Consider the following 26,486-nt stretch of genomic DNA (forward strand, 5'->3'; position numbering starts at 1 on the left):
CTCACAGTCAGACACTACAGTGACTTTGGCATTATTTAAAAATACAACAAAAATGCCTAAATATACACAGCAACACAATGCAATATAACCCAGCACCAGCAAAACAGGCAATTCCAAAGCTTCAACACCCTGCAATGGTTTCCCACCTCTACAATTACCTCCCCCTACACCTTCATTTTGGAATACCGGGGGAGAGGGTTAAGTTTTGCAGCATACTCTGAAGATCACTGGATTTGGTCTATTTCTGATTCTTGTGCATGTATGTGAAAATTCCAAAGCCTGAAAATGCCCTGGCAACAGCCCCAGCTTATGTATGCCAATGAGGCTTCAGCTCACGAGCTGCTGATCCTGAGTGTGGTGCTGTGGCATGGGGAGAGAGGAGGTCTGCCAGACAGGTAGATCTTAAGGCATTTATGGCTTTAAAGGGCAAAACCCAACACTCTTTAAACTAAACCCAGAAACCCACAGATCACGGAGCACTGGCTTACCAAGTGGGACACCATATTCTGGCTGGTTTTAAGGTATAGTGCCATGCAGGAGAGCTTACAAAGGGACAGCGCTGGGCAAAGGTAATTGGTATGCTAGGGCTGGTCCCATCTTTATTCTATCCCAGGACTCACATATTGTATTTGATCCAGTGTTGGATAGTGGTGGTTGTCTTATAGGCAGTTCAGCAGCCTTGAGGAGGGATTTCTAGGAGGAGAGGGTAGTGGCCTTATAGATTAATTCAGGGAGGAGGTGCCATAGGCATGTAGCAGCATGGAGGACAGTGCTGAGTAGTCTATGGGGAGAAATGGGCAGTTGAGGTCCGCATCAGGTGGTGGAGCAGAGATGTGAGGTTGTTGACAAGAGATGAGTGGATAATCAGGAAGGATTAAAGCCGAACAGGGCTTTGAAGCTTGAACTCTGGTGGAAAGCAGGGAGCTGTTCAAAGCGGAGAGCCAGTGTCAGAGTGATGATCATAGCAGCTGCATTGTGTATGGACTGGAGGGAGCAATATGGGCATCCAGGAAGAAGTGAACTGCAGCAGAGTGTGTTTTAGCCATCTGTTCTAGAGGTTACCCCAAGTGAGCCAGTGAGAAGTGGGGAGAGAGCAGGGGGTGAACGTGGAGGAGTTTGCTGGGCTACAGTAAAATATGCTTTGTTCAGTAACCTAGCTTTGGCAGGACCTTACGGATGAGAGGCTGTGACACTGCATTTCCACTTCTGCAGGCATGGTTTCGATTAGGTTTCTGTGGATGGGACATCAAATGAAAAATAGTAAATACTCACCCTATTCAGTAACATTCCTGGGGAGCAGGAAAGGAAAGGTGTGAGAGTAACAGCCTAGTGAGCGGTGTTGTAGTAAAAGCTCTTGGATGAAAAAGTTAATCTATTATTAATATGAGGCCTACAGGTTTTCTCTGGGAAAGTATTAAAAGATTAATTAGAGGTTGCTTTCTGGTCAGCTGTACTGCAGAGTGTGTCCTGAGGCCTTTACACGTTGCAGCTTCCTCCCAGGGTGTCAGAGTGGCTGATACAAAGCTCTGTAATGATCCTGTGTTGTTGAGGGGAGAGGGGTGTGTGTGAATTTTCAGTGCAGTAAAAACAAAGATCCTTCTCCTCCCATGAAATGGCGGACTGCCTTTCCAAGAGGTGAAATGTATTTGGAATGGCTCTAGTAACTCCGTCTGTTTGGTTGCATCAGGGTGTCTGTTTATAATCGCAGTTTGCCCCCTCTCGGCCCTACTCAACAAGTATATAGCATTTTCTGTTTGTAACAAGCTCTCTCTGTTTGCCCAGGGAGCTTTCACACATTATTGTACACAATTTGCTAAAACTGGGCTAGGTTCCACTAGTGCAAATCACAGCTTCCTTGGCTACCTTAGGGGCTTGCACAGTGCAGCTGCACCAATTGCTAAAACTGGGGCAGTTTCAAGTGTAGACAAGGCCTATGAGAATGACAAGTGTTTGCAATGTGTTTGTAGAGTAAACTGTGAAAGATGCCTAGGGCCCCATTCATTTTCCATTTTTATTTTATTTTATTTTATTTTATTTTCCCCCAGGAATTTATCAGTGTTTATTTCCACAAGAACAATAATAGGTGAAAATCAGTGCAAAAAACCTAATAATTTTTCTGGGCAAATACTGGGATTTATACTGGTGGCTGGAAAGATGGGGGGAAAGTATTCAGTAGATAAAAGCTTTGAATTCTGTTAATCAATGTGGTTTGCTGCAGAACTAAAACAGAACTCAAAACACAATGCCATCTCTGAGTTTAAGAAAACAATTCATCTCTAATCCCCAAATAAAACTTTTCATTTGAATAAACCGTTTACTGTTGTAGACTTAGAACTACTAGTCTATAAATATTTACATTTAATAATTGGGCCACACCATTTGCAGTGTACACACTCATCTTCATCCTTTTCTCTCTCTCTCTCAATTTTTTTTAAACTTTCAAATACTTCCTTGTGTTCTGAAACGTATTCTGATACAGATTTTTGTTTTCTTCTCATTTAAGTGTGTCATCTTTAGACTGTTACTTGCTAACAGCTTGAAGTGTGTACATGGTGGGTGTGAGATTCATCAGTACGTGAAGCAGGCATGCATGCAAGCTCTGAAGTGCGTGTGAGTCTGGTTTATTGTGTGTATCTTCTAGACTAATAGTCTTACTTCAACAGGCAGCTTTGCATATACGCACAGACTAATGTATTATTGTAATATATAGATTTCATGCAATATATTGTACCTTCCTAATAAGACAAGTTATTTTTGTATATTTGAATGATACAAAAGTAGGGTGAAAATCAGAAAAAAACAAATAATACTTTTTGTAAAACCTGGGAATTTTTCAGTAAAAATCATTTTAAACTGAAAACCAAGGGGCTTAAAGATGCCTAACCACATTCATGCTTTGTACCTGGTTGCACACCCTTTAGGAACAAGGGAAGGTTCTGGGATGAGAATGAGCTGAGAACATCAAAGAGACCTGAAAGGTATAACAGTGCTGCAAATCCAGGATAGAGGAGTGAGCATCGGCTGGATCTGTGAAGCCTTCAGTCTCTACAACTGTCAATCACGAGCACCTTCCATCTGTTAGAACCTGCAGGGCTGGAAACTGTGACCATGGGAGTTCTGGGCTGCTCAGGCCTCTGCATTGCCATTGGAGGCTTAGGCTGGGCTCCCATGGGAGAACCCTGCATGGCTGGCCTTGGCAGAAAGTATTGCCCAGCAGGACCTGAGTGGTGGCCCCTCATAGCCCACTGATTGGCTGCTACCACTGTTTCAAACAGGATGGAAACCATGAAGGGAGCTGTCTGAGCAATAACATAGACTGCCTGCCCTTGTCTGCTTCAGACCCTGCTTGAGATAGACCTCAGGCTCCAGCTCCTGACCCTATTTTGTCCTTGACTTCATTATTCAATTGCTAATCTGCCCTCAACCTTGATCTCCTGTTAAGCAGACCCTGCTTGCCTCCTGACACCTGATCCTTAGTCTGTCCACTGGCCCGTCTCAGACTCTGACCTCCTGGTACCTGACTCGGCCTGACTCCCACCCTGACCACTAGATCTGACTGTCTATGTTGCAGTCATGACCCCATCAGTTCAACATTTTCTTTTAAGGCTCAAAAAACCTGAGGCCTAGAAACTAATCAAATCAGAAGGGTTGGCGGAGGAATTAAAGTCACAGGGTCACTGGAGTCACCTACACCAGCCTCTGTTGCTAGGACCCCACAGTGAATCTGGTGTCTTATTTGCAAGCAAGATGAATGTGTGTCCTGCCACAGCTTTTCTGGCCAGCCTACAAGAATGGGTTGAATGTGGGAGTATGTGTCCGTTAACTCTGTTGTGTGACTTCTTCACAGTTACTATGCATTGAGACCACTTATCTTTTTTAATTAACTTGCACTTCTTGTTTGCTCTTCCAAAATGCAACCATCCAACCATGCCTCTTAAATGAACACAAGTTACTTTTATTTGGAACAAAAGAAGGAGAAGAACATAACAGAAGTAATTCAAGTTACAGTAACACTTTTTTCAAAATGTGTGTCAGGTTTGATCTAGGTAAACCTGGCTCTTCCTTAATCAGTGATACCATTAGCTATACAGTCAGATTATAGGCCCTAATATTGCAACTGTACTCCTAGATTAGTGTTTTGGTAATATTACAACCGCTCCACTTCCAGCAGGTGTTTCAGCCAGAGTTATGTGAAAGGAAATCCATCAAGCCAGTTTGACTGTGTTGTATGAACCATATTCAGGGGAAAGGGGGCGGGGGGCGGGGAGAGAGAACACTAAGATTAATTAAATCACATTTATAGCTGAAAATGACTACTTCATTTGAAGGCAGCTGTCATCATTTCAAAGCCAAGAGTTAGTCTCTCAAGGATGTAGCCGAACTCTGCCTCTGCCACTGGATTTATATATCCCTGCCAGTCTAGCAGTGAACCCCACTGCACATGTATATTCCAACCCCAGCTGCTGAACTGTACTGATAGGCATGATGTAGACATGCTGACGGTGTCATCACGTGTGAGTGCCTACAGTCAGCGCTGAAAGGTGGGTGTGGTATCATCCGTACATCCTCCGTTGGGTTTGATAGGCTCCTCTGGTAGGGAGATGGACTCTGATCAGATGGGTCCCTTCTATCTATCACAATGATCCCCCTTCTCAGAGGGTTAGAAATTCAAAGGAGCCCTCAGAGCATATGCAATAAAATATAGAAAGGTCATGTCACTGGGGGCCGGCCTGCACTCTGGGGTTGGGGGAGGGAGGCCGTGCCACCTACCCAGCTGGGTGTGTGTGCACTGCCCAATCTCCTGGTGCTCCGGGGCTGGGGTGCAGGGAGCACTGCCTGCTCACCCACCCAGCATTCGGGGATGCAGGGGCTCAGGTGGTCTTGGGGGGGGGGAACTCTGGGCTCTGGTGGCAGTGGCAGGGCCTCGGGCAGAAGGGGTGGTCCTGGTTGGGGTCTAGCCTTCCTGAGCCCTGGGTTCATCCACTGCCCATGAGTGACATCCTCCTCAATATACATGGCTCATTTCTCCCCTGCATCCAAGTCCTTCAGAGTGCACAGAGGAGGGTCAGAAGGGAGCTGTTATAGCTCCCTTATTATCTGCTGGCCTGGCCTGGGTGTTAAGTTGCCATGTAGCTGATGTAAGATGCCAGTAAAAAGAGAGCTTTGTCATGCCATGCCCCCATTTTCCCACAGCATGTCCCTTACACTGGGATAGAGTGGGGCAGCTGCCAGCAGGTATTCTCCAATGGCCATTTATGGCAGATAATCTGGCCCTCTTTGTGCTGCGTGGCACAAAGATTGCACCAAGAGAATCTATCCCACAGTACCTGAGGTGTTGAGAAAATTTAGCAAAATAAGTGTCACAGAACTGGATTTATATAATATGTGCTAATCATGTTTGGTTTAAGTTTACAGGTGAGAGCAACAAGGGTGATGTTGCAGTGGGCGTCTGCTATAGACCACCAGAGGTAGAGGTAGATGAGGCTTTCTTCAGACAACTAACTAACAGAAGTTGCCAGATCACAGGGAGACTTCAATCAACCTGACATCTGCTGGGAGAGCAATACAGCAGAGCACAGACAATCCAGGAAGTTTTTGGATAGTGTCGGGGACAACTTCCTGGTACAAGTGCTGGAGGAACCAACTAGGGGCCATGTTCCTCTTGACCTGCTGCTCACAAACAGGGAAGAATTGGTAGGGGAAGTAGAAGTGGGTGATAACCTAGGCAACAGTGACCATGAAATGGTCGAGTTCAAGATCCTGACGAAAGAAAGGAGAGCAGCAGAGTACAGACCCTGGATTTCAGAAAAGCAGGCTTAGACTCCCTTAGGGAACTGGTGAGCAGGATTCTCTGGGAGGCTAATATGAGGGGGAAAGGAGTCCAGGAAAGCTGCTTGTATTTTAAAGAAGCCTTATTTAGGGTGCAGGAACGAACCATCCTGATATGCAGAAAGAATAGCAAATATGGCAGGCAATCACCTTGGCTTAACAGAGAAATCTTCAGTGAGCTTAAACACAAAAAGGAAGCTTACAAGAAGTGGGAACTCGGACAGATGGCTAGGGAGGAGTATTAAAAATATTGCTCAAGCATGCAGGGGTGTAATCAGGAAGGCCAAAACACAATTTAGAGTTGCAGCTTAGCAAGAGTTGTGAAGGTTAACAAGAAGGGTTTTCTATAGGTATGTTAGCAACAAGAAGACGGTCAGGGAAAGTGTGGGACCCTTACTGAATGCGTGAGGCAACCTAGAGACAGATGATGTGGAAAAAGCTGAAGTACTCAATGCTTTTTTTTTGCCTCGGTCGTCACAGACAAGGGATGATCCCAGACTGCTGCACTGGGCAACACAGTATGGGGAGGTGGTGAGCAGCCCACGGTGAAAGAACAGATTGACTATTTAGAAAAGCTGGACATGCACAAGTCCATGGGGCCAGATCTAATGCATTTGAGGAAGTTGGCTGATGTGATTGCGGAGCCATTGGCCATTATCTTTGAAAACTTGTGGCAGTCAGGGAGGTCTGAGAAGACTGGAAAAAGGCAAATATAGTGCCCATCTTTAAAAAAGGGAAGAAGGAGAACCCGGGGAACTACAGACCGGTCAGCCTCACCTCAGTCCCTGGAAAAATCATAGAGCAGGTCCCCAAGGAATCCATTTTGAAGCACTTGGAGGAGATGAAGATGATCAGGAACAGTCAACATGGATTCACCAAGGGCAAGTCATGCCTGACCAACCTGATTGCCTTCTATGATGAGATAACTGGCTCTGTGGATATCGGGAAAGTGGTGGACGTGACTTTAGCAAAACTTTTGATATGGTCTCCCACAATATTCTTGCCAGCAAGTAAAAGAAATATGGATTTGACGAATGGACTATAAGGTGGCTAGAAAGCTGGCTAGATCATCGGGCTCAATGGATAATGATCAACAGCTCGATGTCTAGATGGTAGCCGGTATCAAGCGGAGTGCCCCAGAGGTCTGTCCTAGGCTGGTTTTGTTCAACATAGACATAGACTTTTAGGTCAGAAGGGACCATTATAATCATCTACTCTGACCTCCTGCACAACGCAGGCCACAGAATCTCACCCACCTGCTCCTGTAATAAACCCCTAACCTATGTCTGAGCTATTAAAGTCCTCAAATCGTGGTTTAAATACTTCAATGTGCAGAGAATCCTCCAGCAAGTGACCTGTGGCCCACACTGCAGAGGAGGGCGAAAAGTCCTCAGGGCTTCTGCCAATCTGCCCTGGAGGAAAATTCCTTCCTGGCTCCAAATACAACGAGCAGCTAAACCCTGAGCATGTGGGCAAGACTCACCAGCCAGACACCCAGGAAAGAATTCTCTGTAGTAACTCAGATCCCACCCATCTAACATCCCATCACATGCCACTGAGCATATTTACCGCTAATAGTCAAAGATCAATTAATTGCCAAAATTAGGCTATCCCATCATACCATCCTCTCCATAAACTTATCAAGTTTAGTCTTGATGCCAGATATGTCTTTTGCCTCCACTACTCCCCTTGGAAGGCTGTTCCAGAACTTCAGTCTTCTAATGGTTAGAAACCTTCATCTAATTTCAAGTCTAAACTTCCTGATGGCCATCTTCATTAATGATCTGGAGGATGGGATGGTTTGCACCTTCAGCAAATTCGTGGATGACACTAAGCTGGGGGGTGAGGTAGATAAGCTGGAGGGTAGGGATAGGGTCCAGAGTGACCTAGATAAATTGGAGGATTGGCCCAAAAGATACCTGATGAGATTCAACAAGGACAAGTGCAGAGTCCTGCACTTAGGAAGGAAGAATCCCATGCACTGCTACAGGCTTGGGACCAACTGACTAAGCAGCAGTTCTTCAGAAAAGGACCTGAGGATTACAGTGGATAAGAAGCTGGATATGAGTCAGTGTGCCCCTGTTGCCAAGAAGGCTAATGACATATTGGGCTGCATTAGTAGGAACATTGCCAACAGATCAAGGGAAGTGATTATTCCCCTCTCTTCAGCACTCGTGAGGCCACATCTGGAGTATTGCGTTCAGTTTTGGGCCCCCACAAATTGGAGAGAGTCCAACAGAGAGCAACAAAAATGATTAGGGGTCTGGAGCACAATTTATGAGGAGAGGCTGAGGGAACTGGGCTTATTTAGTCTGCAGAAGAGAAGAGTGAGGGGGGATTTGATAGCAGCCTTCAACTACCTAAAAGGGGCGGAGGGTTCCAAAGAGGATGTAGCTCAGCTGTTCTCAGTGGTGGCAGATGACAGAAGAAGGAGCAATGGTCTCAAGTTGCAGTCGTGGAGGCCTAGGTTGGATATTAGGAAACACTATTTCATTAGGAGGGTGGTGAAGCACTGGAATGGGTTACATAAAGAGGTGGTGAAATTTCCATCCTTAGAGTTTTTAAGTCCTGGCTTGACAAAGTCCTGGCTGGAATGATCTGCAGTTGCTTGTATCCTCTCTTAGGGTGAGAATTTGCTAATGCATATCTAATCTATTTAGTATATTAAGCTTAGTTTGCATTTTTTTGTTTATTTGCTAGGAAATCTGCTTTGATCTGTTTGTTATCACTTATAATCACTTAAAATCTATCTTTTGTAGTTAATAAACCTGTTTTTTGCTTTATCTAAACCAGTGACGTGGAATGAAGTGTATGGGAATCATAGCGCAGGGGCAAAGGCTGTTGCATATTCCTCTCCACATGGAAGGGGGTGTGTGAACTTTTATGAGCTTGTGCTGTACAGTTTCCTGTACAGCACAAGACAGTATAATTTTGGGTTTATACTCCAGAGGGGATGCGTGCATGGGGAGCTGGGAGTTGCCTTGGCTGTAGCCTTCCTATGCAGGGGCTGGTCAGAGAACCTGCATGTAACTGCAGCTGGGTGTGGCCCTACCTGTATGAAGGCTAGTGAAAATGCAAGTCTGGAGGCCTTGTCACAACAGCACAGCATGAGAGGGAGCCCAGGCTGGTTGGTCAGGGGGCTCAGTGGTACCCCAGTTCCAGGTGGCACTCCAGGGGGAACCTGCCACAGATGGATCTAGAGAGAGAAGAGAAGAGAATTTGAGACTAGGATTTCAAAAATCTTCCAGCCTTTTGTTTAGATGGCTTGTTTATCTGCAGCACATGCAGGAAATGTCAGGTGTAAACTTTCTGTGTATAATCACCCTCCCTTCTCTCTCTCCCATCCTGTTCTAGGCTTACTTCTCTTCCCTCTGCCCCATTTTGCAGTGCCCTTTGGCTGAGCTGAGAATGTTTGCAGGATTCATTCTATGTAGGGTACAGGTGCGGAGCTGGTAAGGGTACAGTGATTTGTCAAATGACAAAAGATACTATGAGATTAATTCTAGTCTTTTCTTACCTTATTCATTTGAGTGTCTCTATTCCAGAGGTTAGCAACCTTTCAGAAGTGCTGTGCCAAGTCTTCATTTATTCACTCTAATTTAAGGTTTCGCGTGCCAGTAATACACATTAATGTTTTTAGAAGGTCTCTTTCTATAAGTCTATAATATATAACTAAACTATTGTATGTAAAGTAAATAAGATTTTAAAATGTTTAAGAAGCTTCATTTTAAAATTTAAATTAAAATGCAGAGCCCCCTGGACCGGTGGCCAGGACATGGGCAGTGCGAGTGCCACTGAAAATCAACTTGTGTGCCGCCTTCAGCACGCGTGCCATAGGTTGCCTACCCCTGCTCTATTCAGTTGCACAGGCAGGAGTAACAACAAGCTTTCCTATGCAAATACATATGCTTCCTCGCCAATGTGCATGACCTGTAGGGACCACGTCCATGCATATAAAGAGAGCTCGGCAACACTGTGCCTTCTATCCTGTAGCCTCTTGGCTGAGATCGCTAGCAAAGGGGCAAAATGTGATGGTGCCACTTAGGAGTAGCAATGAGATAAGAGGCTGATTATTTCTGTACTTGACTTGGTTTGCACATTACATGCGTGCATGGTTGATGATTTCTGACATGACATAACTACCTATAGCTCAGCCTGTCTTGGAAACATATGACCCAGCATTGGGTGGGGAGGGCCGGTGAGTTTGGGATGCCTGGCTAGAGAGGAGTGGCAATGAGTCACACTCCATCTACACAATCACAAACCCCACCCGTGCTCTCAGAGAAGATACATATTTTCTCCATTAAGATCAGTTATCGTTGTAGTGTGTGTGTGTGTGTCTCTCTCTTTCTCTCTCTCTCTGTGGCTTTGTGCAGGCAGCCTCTAGAGTTGCACTGGGAATTTTTTGTTGCCAGCAATGCTACAAACTGGATTCCTTTTATTTTAAATGACAACATACATTTTGCAGAAGCTGCTATGGCAGGTCCCCAGAGCAGTCCCAGTCTGTATCCTTGGGTGTACTGGCTCATGCACCAATCTTGATGAATGCCCTCTCAAACGAAGTGTGTGTGTGTCTGTGTGTGTGTGTGTGTGTGTGTATGTGCGCACATGCAATATGTAAAAAAGAAATTGCCCTAAAAAAGGTTTTTTCTAAAGCTTCTGGACCCCTGCTTATACCATCCTTAAAGTAGAAGACTTAAATGGATGAATTTCTGTCACTCCCCTGTCTTGTCTGTAACATCATAAACTAGTTCTTGTTGCCATGGCAACATGAGGAAACTGGCATCTGGCATGGGAATATCTAGCCTCTCTAGAGCAGCTTGTCTTCTGCAGGCTGCCAGGGCCCCACGCTCTCCCTCGCGCAGACTGCAGTTTCCCTTCTTTTATGACTTGTTATCTTGCTGCTCAGAGCTAATTGAATTTGCGTGCTGGAGATGGGCCACTAGGCGGAGAGGAAAATGGATTCTGAACAGCATTGATTTCTGGGTCACCTGGGATAACAGATTTGCTGTAGACCAGGGCCCAGCAGCCAGATTAAGCAGCATTCCTTATTTTTTTGCTTTGGTGTAGGATCTTGGTGGTAACTTCCTGTTGCAAGAGACCAGACGGCACGTTTGCTCTATAAATAAGGAGTGGCCTGGCCATACGTGTTGCTATAGCAGCAACAATGGGATTCAGACCCTGAATGACAACTGTGTATCCTACTTCTTAGTTTCAACCTTCCTTCATTGTCCTCACGCCGTCTTCCTTACTCCATGCCTGACCTGCTGTCCAGTACAAATGTATAGCAAACACACACAAACAAAAGGCAGCTTCTTACACAGAGAGTTGATTCAATATCCAAGGTGTAGCCTTGCACAGTCAATTCAACTACAGGGGAAGGAGCTCAAGTCTACTCTGCCTCATATATCAAACTCTCAGCCTATGGCTCTGGCAGTGTTGCCGGCTGTCACCATTTCATTGCCAGTCTCTTCTTATTTGGTGTCTTCCTTAAAGCCTCGGGTCCTAGAGTTGAGGTAATATGGGATAGATGAAGCCTAGTTACATGCTTTAATTGAGAAAAAATGAAGTTTTGTTTCTAGCCTTCATAACTGCAGATACTAGCTTGAAAATGTGACTGGCAAGTCCCCCAAAGTCCATGAAAGCAGAAAGGAAAGAAGAAAAAAAAAGCACCCAGCATTTATCATTATTTAAAATCTTGTGACTTTTTGAGGTTTAACTTATGATTTTGAAGGCTGAGGGGTTGGCGATCTTGTAGGATCTTTATTACCAGTGATGAGGGATATGGCGGAAGGAGCCTAGCTTGACTTCTAGATCGCAGGCTGTGAGAAAATGTGTTGATGGAAACTGAATCCACATGAGCTTGGAGTCATTGAGAAGACTTTTGCCACATTTATTCTTGCTTAGGTATAATTGCGCTTTAACTTGCACACCACCATTTACGTGCAGTTGTAAACCTTTGATTTGGGCATGATCTGTAAAGACTTTAGCTAAAGTGCAGGCCATTATCTCAGTCCCCTGTCCTTCAGTGCCCTGCTGTTGGGTCTGTGATTGCCATTATGGGGTGGAGTGGCACTTTTTACAGGTTTAGCTCAGGGATAGAAAGATGAAGTGTGGCTGAGGGGCCTGTTGTTGTCCTGGTGAAAATCTCTTAGGATTTAGCCAAGTTGGAACAGGCTGTGTTTGGTTCATAGTGATCAAAGCTTTTGAAATAATAGTTAACTATCACCTAACATTCCCGATGACTTGCAAAAGGCAGCTGCTAACTTGTGTCAGCACTGCATGCAGCTTCTTGAAAGAACTTTGCACCAGGTTCCCAGCAAACATGAGCAAGAATACAATGAGGCCAGGCAAAATGCTGCTTGTTTGCTTCTCAAAGCAAGGTTTGAATCCAGTGCCTTCCATACCACAGCACTCACCTCCACCCCTGGAGCTAAAGTAGCAATTTATTTTACTTCTCAGCAACAGTAGTCTCTTATCCTCCTACGTTGGCCAGCCATTATAGGGGAACACACAACACTCATTCAAGCAGTAGGCTATGCTGACACCTTCTGAAAAAAAAAACCCCTTTGACCTAGGAGAAGCAAGTATCAATAACCCCTTATACATATGGGGCAAATAAGGACAACAGGTGTTTCACAAGGTCATTGGTGGTAGAGCCAGCAATAGAATTCCAGTCCCTCCATATAGTAGAATCAACCCTTATCCACACTGCATCTTGTTACAGTTAGACAAAATCTTTGTGCTTGGCTGTGCTATCTGAAAACTGACCTCCCCAGAGCTCCGTGAGAGGCTCAGTTGAGTTGGCCTGGCAAATAGCTGTATGCAGTGCTGGATTAAGGTACAAACTAACTAAGCTACAGCTTAGGGCCTCGCAGTATTAGGGGCCTCTAAAAAAGAAAAAACTGACTCCATTTCAAGTTTTATCAAAATCGGTTGATAAATAAAGGAGATATGGGAAAAAGAGAGAGAATCTTCTATATAAATATTTTCATTCAAATATGACAAAAATGTACACATCTGGATACACCAATACCTTTATCCTACCCTAACCCTTCACTAATTGTTCATTATTGACAGGCAGGAGGCCAGGGCTGAGATAAACAATAATCGCACTTGTAAAATTAGTATTTCTATGAATAAGTCTGCTATCAGTCTCCTAAGGCAGTGTTTTGTTGGCCCGCTACTGGTAAAATTCTGACTGCACCTTCATAACTTACTTAAATAAATAAATACTCTCACTGCCAATAAAATTGGGGGGAAATGTGAGGCTGGAGATGCCAGTGTTGTGACGCAATGCTGCCAAGCTCATACTCATATGTTAGTGTTCTTTCTTCTTTTGATTTATACATATGTACAACTATGTATTTTAGTGCGCACGCCTCTTTCTGTTTCATGTGCTATCCATGTTTCACATGATTGAGTCTGTAGGTGATCGTCTTATGGACTTGGGTCGAGTGGATCTTGAGGAGGATAAATTTGTGTTGGCTTCCCTCCGTCAGTTTCGGGAACCTTCACAGTAAATATTGGAGAGTGATGATGAAAGGATAAATAGAGGGTTTTGAGAGAAGTGAAGGAAGATATATATCAAAGTATTCTGAGTACTTGTTGAGCAAGTTATTTCAAACTATGTGCATATATGATTTATAGGCTATTAAAGCCTAGAATATTCAATATATTTGCTTGAATATAGGCTAGTTTTTTTCTCACTTTCTCAATGCCTTTTAGAGATTACCAGTCTGGTAAATTATTTTTCTCTTCGCACATATAGCTTGTTGTCACTATGTGTGTCCAAGGTGTTTACTCAAGATTAATTAGTGGTTCTAGAGGAGACAAAGGTTAGAGAAGCGAATGCAAAAGAGATGTCTGCCCAGAAAAAAGACTGGAATTTTCTGCTCGGCAGGTTTGGAGTGTGTAAAATAATATTTTATTATAGGTAGTATGCTATGTAAAAATTCTTATATAAACTTATAAATCACATATCCTATGCATAATATATTGTATTTTTATAATTTGGCAAAAGAAAAATCCCAACAATTCATTGTTTTGTAGCAAAAATTAAATTGGAATAAACATTTGTGAATATACATTATATACAGTCTGGATAAATGTTGTATTTCCCTAATAAAATTAATCAAAAGTTTTTTCATTTATGAAAAGGATAATTTTCCTTATTCATAATGTAAAAAAAAGTATATATCCTCTCTTGTTTTCCTGTGAGAACATAGACAAAATAGCACTAACTTTCACAGAAATAGCCTGGTAAAATAACACAGGTTTTTGATGCATGCATGCACATGCGTGCGCACACACCCACACCCACATAGTTGTTGTATAGATATATAAATGTCAATATTAATAATATACAATTTTTTTTTACTGGTTTCAATAAAAACTTTCTGCTACTAATTTTAGTACCAATATTAGGTAATTCAGCATAACCTTCTAAAAAAACAAAACAAATCAATTTATTGGAAAAATACAACCTGCATGCAATTTTCAGATGGTTTGCTGATTATGTGGGTGTAATTCATATTAAGGCTGTCAAGGGATTGAAAAAATTAATTGGACAATTAATCGTGCTATTAAACAATAATAGAATACCATTCATTTAAATATTTTGGATGTTTTCTACATTTTCAAATATATTGATTTCAATTACAACACAGAATACAAAGTTTACAATGCTCACTTTTTATATTTATTTTTGCATTGTCAAATCTGTCTTGAAAGTGTTCTTAAAACAAACATGCTGGGTCATCATCCAAGACTGCTATAACATGAAATATATGGCAGAATGTGGGTAAAATGGAATTGGAGACATACAATTCTCCCCCAGTGAGTTCAGTCACAAATTTAATTAGCGCATTATTTTTTTAACGAGAATCATCAGCATGGACGCATGTTCTCTGACTTTATGGTCAAAGCATGAAGAGACATATGAATAGTTAGCATATCTGGCACGTAAATACCTTGCAATGTCAGCTACAAAAATGCCATGCAAACACCTGTTCTCACTTTCAGGTGACACTGTAAATAACAAGCAGTATCTCCTGGAAATGTAAACAAACTTGTTTGTCTGAGTGATTAGCTAAAGAAGAAGTAGGACTGAGTGGACTTGTAGGCGCTAAAGTTTTACATTTTGTTTTGTTTTTGCGTGCAGTTATGTAACAAAAATCTATGTTTGTAAGTTACACTTTCACAAGAAAGAAATTTCACTACATTACTTGTCTGAGGTGAATTGAAAAATACTATTTCTGTTTATAATTTTTGCTGTGCAAATATTTGTAATAAAAAATATTACTGCATAGTGAGCACTGTACACTTTGTATTTTGTGTTGTAATAAAAATCAATATATTTGAAAATGTAGAAAAACATCCAAAAATATTTAATAAATTTCAATTGGTATTCTATTATTTAACAGTGTGATTAATTGTGATTCATTTTTCAAATTGACATTAATTTTTGAGTTAATCATCAGCCCTAATTTATATCAATATGACTAATAGTTGAGCTTTAAGCTTATGAGTTATCTGCATCCTATATCTTCTATTGTTTCTTGTATCCTATTTTGCCATTCATACAGTCTCTAAGAGTCTCATTGTGTATTCAGACAAGGAATTCCACAATTTAGATGCCCTAACAGAGAAGAGAAATTTCCTGAGAACTCATCTAGTAAACTGTATTATTTACTGTATTTTTTATTTTGTATTTTTTATATTGTATTGTTTACTTCTGCTTTACTTACATACACAATTAGTTCAAAGAATTTGTCTAAAATGTATTTTTGTCATGGTGTCATCGTTACAGAGAGGGATGCTGAAAATGAAGATTATTCTATTTTTACAACCTCGCCTTTGTATATATGCAAATATAAAGCTTTCATGTTAATAAATTCAATGTCCTTTCTGTGACAATAATAAATTCCCATTTTTTATGGTATTGTGCCTCTTACACTTGACATAGTTTAGGCCTCAGAATGTCATAATCTGAACCTGGCTGTATATGTGACAGCGATTGTGTGTAGTTAGTGCACGAGACAGGGGCCTGAAGGAAGAAAAAGGTTGATCCCATGGGTAAGGATTGGACTGGTATTCAGGAGAGTGGAGTTTCATCCTCATCCCTGCTACAGACTCCTGTGGAATGCCAGGCAAGTCACTATTGGATGTGGTCAGCTGTCTCTGTATAGAGAGAATGCCTCTTACCCCTGCCCCAGCGTGATCTCTAAGAGACAGGCAGGTCTTGTGTTACAAGCACTGGGATTCAGGAAACTGAATTCAATCTGGCTCTGCCACTATCATCTTACTGGCAAAATCACTTCCACATATCTAGGCTATTTTGCTTCTCTGAGCTTACAGTCCTATTTTGGCCCATTGAGGATTCAGGAGTCAGTTTGTGCTTGAGGCTCTGGGAGTTTGAGTGTCTTTCTCAGGCTCTGGGGGAAATCTCTCAATCACAGCCTGCTTTCTCCCTCCCCCACTCAGAAGTGGGGTTAGCACTGTACTCAGGGCCCTGGGGGATGTTTGAGGATGGTGCAGACCTGACTGGCCAGTTTGAAAGTGTTACACCAAGTACCAAACGGGCAGTAGTGACTAGGCACTGTTCATTGATGAGATGATGGCTCATAAGAGGTGCTGGCTATTTCTGGAGCATTATTGTCCAGGCCAACCTCTGAATGTAACTTGCTGAGACAGCCCTGCCTTTGCTTTGCCAATTACACCAGCCTTGACTAGTCACTCCTCCCTCAAGCACTCGTGTGCTTCTCCCATGCCACCCCCTATGTATGGGGAAACCTCCCCATCAAAATTTGTGACGCTGACACCTTCTTCCTTCTGAAAACCTACCTCTGCCGGGATCCCCTAGAAACGCTCCCCTCTGCCGCTCGGTGAGGAAACAGCAAGCCATATCTTCTGCTAAACCCCTGTGTGCTGCCAGGGAGTAACAGAACAAGGGACTGAAGGGACTGGGGCAGCATGTTGTGTAGTTTCCACTAACACTTGCCTTTGTGTCTGTCTTCCCACAGGTGGATGCAGTGCGGGTGTATGTGAAGAGTGACTCTGAGGACCTGCAGTATCCCATCCTGTTTGTAGTTCGCCAGCAGAAGGGGGTCCTGTCATGGCAAGTCCCTCTCATTTTTCGAGGCCTGTAAGTGGCATAGATTCTCTTTGCAGTTTGTAACAAGTGGATTGTCCCTCCTTCCTCAGTTGCTAAATCTCACCATTATACTGCAAGTCTGGGAATACTTGGTGCGGTGGCTTGTTTAAGTTTCCCATAGTCTCACAATTGCTGGCATCCAACTTGTGAATTTTCTCTTGGTCAAAATGATTGACGTTTCCCTTTAGCAAGGGAAATTGAACAGATTGATTCAATTTAGCAATGCCCTGTTTTCAAAGTGTATGTGCAGTGCATCCTGGCTCCTGGTTCTCCTGTGGTTGGCAGCACTGCCAACTGGCCATGCTATGGGCTACTCACAGTTGGCAGATAGCCTCTGCACTTCCTCTTATTCACCAGCATGCTCTTCTCCCCCTCATTCCTCAAATGCTGTGCAGAATACAGCATGCTGAGAAAATACAGGGGAGACACTTCTCAAAAGCATCAAGCTACGTCCTCAGGCATTTGAGTCTGTGAGAGACACACACCACACCTGTTTTACAGCTACTTGGAGGGGTGTACTTAAATAGTTCTTGACTCTTGTCAAGATTTTACTGTATCTGGCTTCATGGGCCAGGAGAGCAGATGGTAGGTAGGCTGGGACACGAAGAATAAGTCACTACAGTTGCAGGAGGGAACATTTCTGTATTGCATTTTGCAAAAAGAGGTGAATTTCTGAATAATCCCTCAGTGTGGCTTTTTCCCAACAACGGTCAGTGAACCTGCCTCTGTGATCCATCAAGTCCTGCAGAGCATCTAGTTGATAAACTGTGAGAGGAGGGGCCTATAACTGGTACATGCATCCCATCACTAGCACTTGCACAACTCAGGAACTGTAATTGTTCCTAACCAGTGACCGCCAGCATACCTTGACCACATGCTGCTGCAGCACACAATGGATAGGCATGTGTGCCTCCACCACCAAGCTAGTTTCCAGAGGGGGAGGGATAGCTCAGTGGTTTGAGCATGGGCCTGCTAAACCCAGGGTTGTGAGTTCAGTCCTTGAGGGGGCCATTTAGGGATCTGGGGCAAAATCAGTACTTGGTCCTGCTAGTGAAGGCAAGGGACTAGACTTGACTTAATGAGCTTTTGAGGTCCCTTCCAGTTCTATGATAGGTATATCTCCATATGTTATATTATAACTGACTCATAGCAATCTGGGGTTAAGCTTCCAAATGCTAATCCCCATTCAATTCTCCTTGCTGAGGCAGACTCGCACTGCAGCAGAGTTCCAGGGAAATGGCCTTGCACAGCCTGAGGTTTTGAAGCCACTTCTGGTCATCCCAGGTCTGTCTAAATAACTCTGCTAGAATAGAAGGAGGGCATTTTTCTGTTCTATTTTATTTGGTGGCTGTTGGCTTTTTTCCCTTTTTTGGCTACTGTAGTTACCAGAGGACCTACAACTACCAGGAAGTAAGCCGTACACTCTGCCCTTCGGAACCCACGCCTGAGATGGGACCCTCTGAGCAGATCATATTTGTAGACGTGGCTTCCATGGCACTGTTTGATATTGAGTATGAGCTGCTGGTCACGAGGCTCAAGAACTTCCAACTCACGTAAGCAGGATTTGTGAACATGTGCAAGTGGGATTGTCGTGTGTGTGTGTGTGCGCGCTCATACAGGGTGGAAACTGCTCCCACTCACATCTAAGTAGATACAAGGATAGTGCCTTCAGTTACGCTCTTTTCACATCCTAAGAGAACAAATGAGATAAGAAACTTTTTTTTTATGGGTGGCCCTGGCAGCTTCATTTGGGCACTGAACGGGGAAAAAATCTAAGGCACTAGCCTCCCCGCTCTTGCTGTTTTAGACCAAAGCTTTCCTGAGTGTGGTTCCCCAGGTAGGCTCACTTCCAGCTGCAAGGGACCAGAGACTCTCCGCTGAGACCATTTATCTGGTGAGGTCACTCAGGTCATTCCTCAGGATCATCATGCCTTAGGGCTCTGTCTCCCTGGGCTACAGGAATGAACCACCATCTTCACTTTTATGAAAGACTGTGCCTCCTGGACGGGTTTGGTCTGAAGGTGGTCCCCTGGCTTTCAAGGTAAGGAGAAACCCATTCCTCAGGTGGGAGGAAGTCAGCCTCCCAGTGACTTCAGGCCCACTGGTCAGGCCTAGGGCTGCAGCATGGAGCTGCCCTGTTCTGTTGCATCTTTGGACTAGAAGGAAAGGGACAGGTCACTTCCTCCTTCCTTCTAGGAGCCCTCAAGTTTCTCTGTCTTCCTGCTTAAATACCTGGCCTGATGAGATTAGGTGGAACTCTTCTTTCCAGCAAGTGGACTCAGCTAGAGCCCCATGGCAGGGCATGCCTTCTGTCAGGCTCTCTTTGAAGGGAATTGACTCCTTACCTGCCTGATACAGCACAGGATGCACACATCTCTTCTCAATGGAGGTGCCACACCAGAGAAGACTAGGGGTCCATTTGACCAATATTCAATTCCCAGCAGTGGCCAACACCTGATTCAGAGTAAGGTGAAAGCTGCCCATAATTCACCTCAATAGCTATGCACTGTTGTGTGGGTAGGGGATTCCTTCCTGACTGCTCCACTGATGACATGGGGCCCTGAAGCATGAGCTCTGATTACTTCTCTTGAAACCTGAGCATAACATTCTCCTGACCTTTACCGAAATCCATCCTCTGTCTGACTCAGTGACCTTCTGCACTATTTTTTTCTTTAGTTTAAATTGAGCTTGGAGTTTGTCATTGGGCAGTAGGTGCTGATTGGCAGACTGCTCAGCTAGAGCACCCAGGTTGGGGTTAGGGGGAAGTCCCCACTCCCACGAAGGTAAGCTGTGTCAGTTTCTTGGCTCCTGCATGCGAATGTCTGCAGAGGAGGGGACAATTTAGGCTAGGATTATTTTCAGCACTGCTGCTGTCGGAGACGCTCTCAGATGGGCTGATGCAGGGGGAGCGGGATGCAAGGCCAAATGTGGGGAACCTTCTGGGACTGTTGATTGGGGGAGGGGTCATTAACAGAAGATGTGGCGGGCTCCCCTTTGTTACTCTTTTGTGGCATGGGGGATCCCCAGGTCAGCTCGGGGGAAGCTTCAAAGTTGGGTGCATGAGATGGATCCTTTTGTGTCTGGAAATGTGCTCTGCAATACCCTGGGGAAAAGGATGGGGGCAGAGCTAGGGCCAAGTCGGGCCCTGGTTGCATGGCCAAGATGAGACTGGCTGTGGGCTAGCTAAGCCAAGCAGCATCTGTGTGGTGGTGAGAGGGAGCTCCTCCCAGGAGTACAAGTTCTTCTGTCATCTCACTCACAGCCTGAACCTCTGCGGCTCCAAACGCTGCATCCAGCTTGTCTGTCATCCCACTGTGCTGTGGCCACAGGACAAAGAGCTGGGAACTTGGCTGACTGCGAATAATGGGGGCCAGCATAGCCTGGAGGTGGGCACATAGTGGGGAGTCGGGCAATCCTGAGCTCTCATCTGGCTCTGCCACTGACTTACTGTGTGCTCGTCACAACCCCTGTGTGTGTCTTCGTTTCTCAGTCTGTAGACCAGGGAATATAAAATACTTCAGTACCAATGAAGAGAAAGGAAAATTTACATTTCTCTTAACTCTCTAAGTTGCTCTTCAAAATGTTTATTTCCTCTCAAATGCTTACATCCCCACTCCTAAATTTTACTCTGCCATTTAAGTGGACAGGTTCTGAGAAAAGTCAGTGATATTGTTCACACAAAATAACCCAGGATAAACCCGTTCCCCTATTTTCCATGAAAAAGCTGTGAACAATTGGGTTCCTGTGGCCTCTGATTCCCAAATTCTGCAGAATAAACAGATCACAGTTTGAAACAGGAGAGATGATCTAGATAATTGAATATATCCTTTGCCAGGGCAGAATCTACAGAATTCCAAAGCTTTGCTCAAATCCACTTTGATTACTCAACGGAATTGTTAACTTTATTAAATTTTCCAAAGATTGATCTAGACTAAAACTATGATACAGAACAGTACTTTGGATATGGAGCAGCTAAACTTAAATACAGATAATGCCATCCAGAACATTAGCACCAACGTTGTGCCACCTTCTCCTCTCCCCAGATACTTTTTTAAAGGGACTACAGTAGCTCACTTGAACTGCATGTTAGTCCATCTGCATACACAGTGAGATAATTAACCCTTTAATTTCTGGACTAAAACGCAATACTAGCAAAGTGCATATCTACCATGCCCATGTGCGTGCACTCACGCTTGCTCTTAGACTGAATGGAAATGAGTTCTTAGCCTTTTGATTAACACTGCATGTTGCCTTGTGTTAGGCTGGGATTCTGAATGAGCAGGAGAAAATGAAATCAGTTCTAGAACCAAACAGTGTCCTTCCTGTGTGCTTAAACAATGCACACGTTAAGGAGGCTAGTCCCACAGTATTTCTAACCCAAGTGCTGAACAACTCGCAGAAATACTTGTTGCACAGTCGCCAACATCTAAAAACTTTTGCTGTTGCTATTCTCCAACTAAGCTGCCAAATATTAGAAATTGAGATGTAGAAGGTCAACCTAGTGGTCGGTGCTGTGGCAGCCGGGCCAGGAACTGGATCCAGAGGTCGAAGCAAGAGTCAAGAGCAGGTTTGGAACAAAGGAGGAGCTGGGCTAGGAACGGGGTTGGAGTAAGAGCAGGGCTGGAGCAGGCTAAGGCCTGTGAAGTTTATCGCCATTATCAGGCAGGGGAGAGATCAAGCTATGACCTGATGTTGATGCTGTTTCTCCTGTGAGACTTATGGACCCCACCCTGAGAGCCACCAGACCAGCTCCTGGCTTGTAAATTGGCTGGAGCCTATCACAGAAATGACTTATCACTACATGTGGCTTAATTAGGCTCTAACTCTTCACATCACCTCCCCATCCAGGATGCTTCCCCAACATCCTTGGGCCCAGCTTTTCTGGGGACAATCAATAGAACTCCTGAAACAGGTTGGGTGCATGCATGTTACTAGCCAGTTCCCACAAATGGTCAGCTGAGCCATACTGTTTCCAGTCCATGAGGTACATGCTTTATCCTTGGAGCTTAAAATCCAGGATCTGTTCCATCTAGTATTCTTCCTTCCCCTGAACTGTGACAGGAGGGGTGGAGGTTGTGTTTTGCATCTGGGAAAGGAGTTATCCACATATTTATTCAATAAGCAAACATACCAGCTGTATCTTCATAGTATGGGGTAAATGGAGCTTGAAGGCCACCATCCTGATCTGTTGAATGGTCTGGAATGGGCCAAGATAATGGTGGTCTAGTTACGTTGAGGGTTGGGAGGTATCCAAGTGTTGAGCTGAGAGCCATACCTTGTCTCCAACCACCATGGGAGGGTCCTGTCAACGGATTTTGACATATCATTTGTAGTCCTCCTTGGCAGAGTTTGTGTGATTTTAATTCCGCTCAGATGCAGTGGAGATGTTGAACTAAATAAGAAGTCGCAGGGCCATGGGAGATTAGTGGTACGGATGGATGGAATCAGTGGTGAAAGCTATTATTGGCATAGAAAGGACTTTGGTGTCAGAAATAGCTGGGTTAAGCTATGATGGGTCAGGGACCTTGTTTGAGTAACTGCAGGGCAACTTCAGTGGAGCAGGCATGGTTTGGGTCACTAAACATACATAAAAAAATCACTAACAAATTCATCAAAGTTGTGGAGAATCAGGTCTCTCAGCTCCAGGAGTGATAATGCCTAATCCAGTGCTTTGCCTGCCAGTAAGATGATGATGAGCCCTATCTTACTTTAGTTATTTGGGTACATATTTGGGCACAACGGGAACAGCAGTGACATTGATTGAGAAACCCCCAAAACTTCTAATGGTTCCCACCAAATCTCTTTGGTAGAAGGATCTTAGAGCCTAGACCTTAAGCTGTCACAGCTTATAGTGTGGAGGGACATGGCACCATTGGAATCTGTGAGTGCAAGAAAGCATTTTCCCATTGTAGCTGGCCACTTGGTTGTGGAGGGCATGCCTGGAGATTTCATTTTGACTGTTGGAGACACCTGCAGGCATAAACAATCCATCTTGGCCGCCACTGGGCCTGACAGGTCAGGCTGCTCAAACTGTTAGACACCAATATATAGAGGGCCATGCCTAGTGGTTGGAGCAGTGGAAGTCCTGTCTAGTGGTCAGTGCAGTGGCTGCTGGGCCAAGAACTGTAGCCAGAGGTCTGAGCTGGACTCAGGAGTCAAGAGTAAGTTTGAAACAAAGCAGGAGCAGGAACGGAGCAGGGCTGGGAACAAGGCTGGAGTCAAAGCAGGCTAAGGCCTGTGGAGTCTATCATCACTATCAGGCAGGGAAGACTTCTAGCCACGAAATGATGTTGGGAAAACTGAGGTGCTGCTTCTCCTGTGAGGCTTCTATACCTGCTCTGAGAGGTAAACCAGCTCCTGGTTTGTAGATTGGCTGAGCCCTACAATAGAATGACTCATCACTGCATGTGGCTTAATCAGGCTTTAGTTCAGGGATAACTCATCACCTCACCTCACACCATGTTCTTAAGTGTGATCCTCCCCATGCCAATATGAGGGAACTGGGGTTATTTAGTCTGCAGAAGATAAGAGTGAGGGGTAGTCTTCAACTACCTCAAGGGGTGTTCCAAAGAGGATGGAGCTAGGCTGTTCTCAGCAGTGGTAGATGACAGAATAGGAAGCAATGGCCTCATATTGAAGCGGGGGAGGTTTAGGTTGGATATTAGGAAACACTATTTCACTAGGAGGGTGGCACTGGAATGGGTTACCTAGGGAGGTGGTAGAATCTCCTTCCTTAGAGATTTTTAAGGTCAGGCTTGACAGAGCCCTGGCTGGGATGATTTAGTTGGGGATTGGTCCTGCTTTGAGGAAGGGGTTGGACTAGATGACCTCCTGAGGTCCCTTCCAACCCAGATATTCTGTGATTCTATGAGGCAGTTAGTGCAGCAAACTCCTCTAGGGCCTTATTCTGGAACTGGGCAGGACCAACACCATAGCTACGCAGCAGCATCTCATGATCAAGCAGCACTGAGATCCCCTCTGCTCCCCATCCTGCTGATCACTTTTTCCATGCACCACTAAAGCTGGTTGAAATGTTTTTGGCATTGCTTTTTCCATTGGACAATGCCAGTTTGTCACATTCAAAATATTCAGCCGGAATGTGTTTTAAACAACCTTTTTTTTGGTGGTGGTAGGGGAAATTTGAATCAAAGTAGGGTGACCAGACAGCAAGTATGAAAAATTGGGACGGGGGGTGGAGGGTAATAGGCCCCTATATAACACTAAGCCCCAAATATTGGGATTGTCCCTATAAAATCAGGACATCTGGTCACCTTAAATCAAAGCATGTTAATAAGAGCTAACTTTCTTGGAATGGAACACTTTGATTTTTCCATTTCAAACAATCTGTTTCTAAATGTATTTTAAAAATCATAGTACAATATAAAATAAATAATTTAAAATAAAGTATGAAAGAAATATAGATTTTTAATTTTTTTAGATTGAACAGTTCATTTTGCAGGAACTATGTGAAATTTCAGCTCTTTATTCTGATTTGATGATTTATTTATTTATTTTTGAAATATTGGACTTTCCCTCGGAACAGAAATTCCAGTTTCAGATCAGCTCTGTGCTACTACCCTGTTCCGGCACAAAGGGCCTGACTCTCTCTCCCAGTGCTTAAAGCACGTAGGACTAGTTTGAAAAGAGCTCTTCCTACAAACATAGAAGTGTAAGTCCCCCAGAAACACTTAGCTCACAGCCTTAATATCTCCCTGTGCTTCATGAATGCAGCTTTGAAGAGCAATTCTCTGAAGACGGGGTGTGTGTGTGTGTGTGTGTGTGTGTGTGTGTGTGTGTGTGTGTGTGTGTGTGTGTGTGTGTGTGTGTGTGTTCAAGCATTTATGCTGTGAGCTTTAGAAAGTCTTCATCTTACTGATCTTTCTTTCTTAGGACAGACAAAGCCTTTAACTTCACTGCCAGCCCTTCTCAGCCTCAGGTAAGCCTTATGTGACATCAGCTGCATGTGTCTTTTCACATACAAATGGATTCCAATATGATCCTAGCAGTTATAGATGGCAAAGAGCTATAGGATCAAATCCATTTCCATCTCAGGAGGCAGTCTAGTCCATTGCTGTGGCATCTGCATGGGTAGAGTGAAGGGGTAGCACTGCATAGTCTCTGCCCCTCCTGGAGCATGTTCTGACCCTCACACGAGACATTCAGCTCAACCAACTGAACAAACCAGAGATGTGAACTGGTGCAAACAGACATCATACCTTGCTGTGGGATGAATGCAACATTCCACAGGCCCAGCAACCTGCACTGGGTGTGGAGTCGTGGTGCTGTGTGCTGCTGGAACAGAGTGTCCAGTGTGGACTTCTGCACTGTTGCAACTTACATTGGTTCAGTCACTCTACTACAGTTCGCTGAGATGCAGTTCTCTAGTGCAGACAAAGCGGCAAAGGATGCAGACTTAAAACTGCTACCAGCGCTTTAGTGGTCTGAAAAAAAAAGTGGTGGTGAGGGGAGGAGTGTCTATCTGCCCACAGCCCTGCCTAGCAATCAATTTTACCCCTCCCCACCATCATCTCTGCTCTGCGGTCTTTACTAGAGAGGAGCCATTCTTTCTAGTTGATAAATCTGAGGAACTGTACCAGATTGAAGTGTCAGTAGATTGGAACACACTGATAAATTTAAACAGTAATTAGTCACCAGGACAAGTTGGTGTTCACCCAAGAGTTCTGAAGGAATGCTGATATGACATTTTAGAACTACTAACTGGAGTATGTACCCTGTCGCTTAAATCAGCTTCTGTACCAGATGATTCACAGATAGCTAATGTGATCCTGATTTTTAAAAAAGGACCAGAGGCAAATATGGCAATTACAGGCAGTTAGTCTAACTCCAGTACCAAGCAAACTGGCTGAAATTATAGTAAAGAACAGAATTATCAGACTCCTAGGTGAACACAGTTTGTTGGGGAAGAGTCAACACAGCTTTTGTAAAGGGAAATCATGCCTCACCAATCTATTCAAATTCTTTGAGTGGGCCAACAAACATGTGGACAAGGGAGATCCAGTGGATATAGTGTTCTTGGACTTTCAGAAAGCCTTTGACAAGGTGCCTCATCAAAGGCTCTTAAGCAAAGTAAGCAGTCATAGGATAAGAGGAAAAGTCTTCTCATGGCTCAGTAACTGGTTGAAAGATAGGAAACAAAGGGTAGGAATAAATGGTCAGTCTTCACAGTGGAGAGAGGTAAATAGTGAGGTTCCTCAAGGATCTGTACTGGGACCAGAGCTATTTGACATATTCATAAATTATCTGGAAAAGGGGCAAATAGTAAGGTAGCAAAGTTTGGAGGCAATATAAAAGTACTCAAGATTGTTCAGTCTTCCAGATTGTGAAGAGTTACAAAGGGATCTCACAATATTGAGTGACCAAGCAACAAATGGCAGATGAAATTCAATGTTGATAAATGCAAAATATTTAAACATAATCCCAGCTATACATACAAAATGATGGGGTCTAAATTAGCTGTTACCACTCAAGAAAGATCTTGCAG

The 26,486-nt window shown here is 44.0% G+C and overlaps 1 protein-coding gene across 4 annotated transcripts in view; it reads left to right on the plus strand.

The window, feature by feature from the left end:
• Positions 1–26,486, plus strand: part of SIDT1 (SID1 transmembrane family member 1) — a 91,058-nt gene that overhangs the window by 15,505 nt on the left and 49,067 nt on the right. For all 4 annotated transcript variants that reach the window (XM_030534608.1, XM_030534618.1, XM_030534627.1 and 1 more), the window contains exons 2-4: positions 16,854–16,975; positions 18,367–18,537; positions 24,875–24,920. In XM_030534608.1, coding sequence (XP_030390468.1) covers positions 16,854–16,975; positions 18,367–18,537; positions 24,875–24,920 — 339 coding nt within the window. The remainder of the gene's footprint in view (positions 1–16,853; positions 16,976–18,366; positions 18,538–24,874; positions 24,921–26,486) is intronic.

Source organism: Gopherus evgoodei, chromosome 1 (assembly GCF_007399415.2).
Source record: "Gopherus evgoodei ecotype Sinaloan lineage chromosome 1, rGopEvg1_v1.p, whole genome shotgun sequence".
NCBI lineage: Eukaryota > Metazoa > Chordata > Testudines > Testudinidae > Gopherus > Gopherus evgoodei.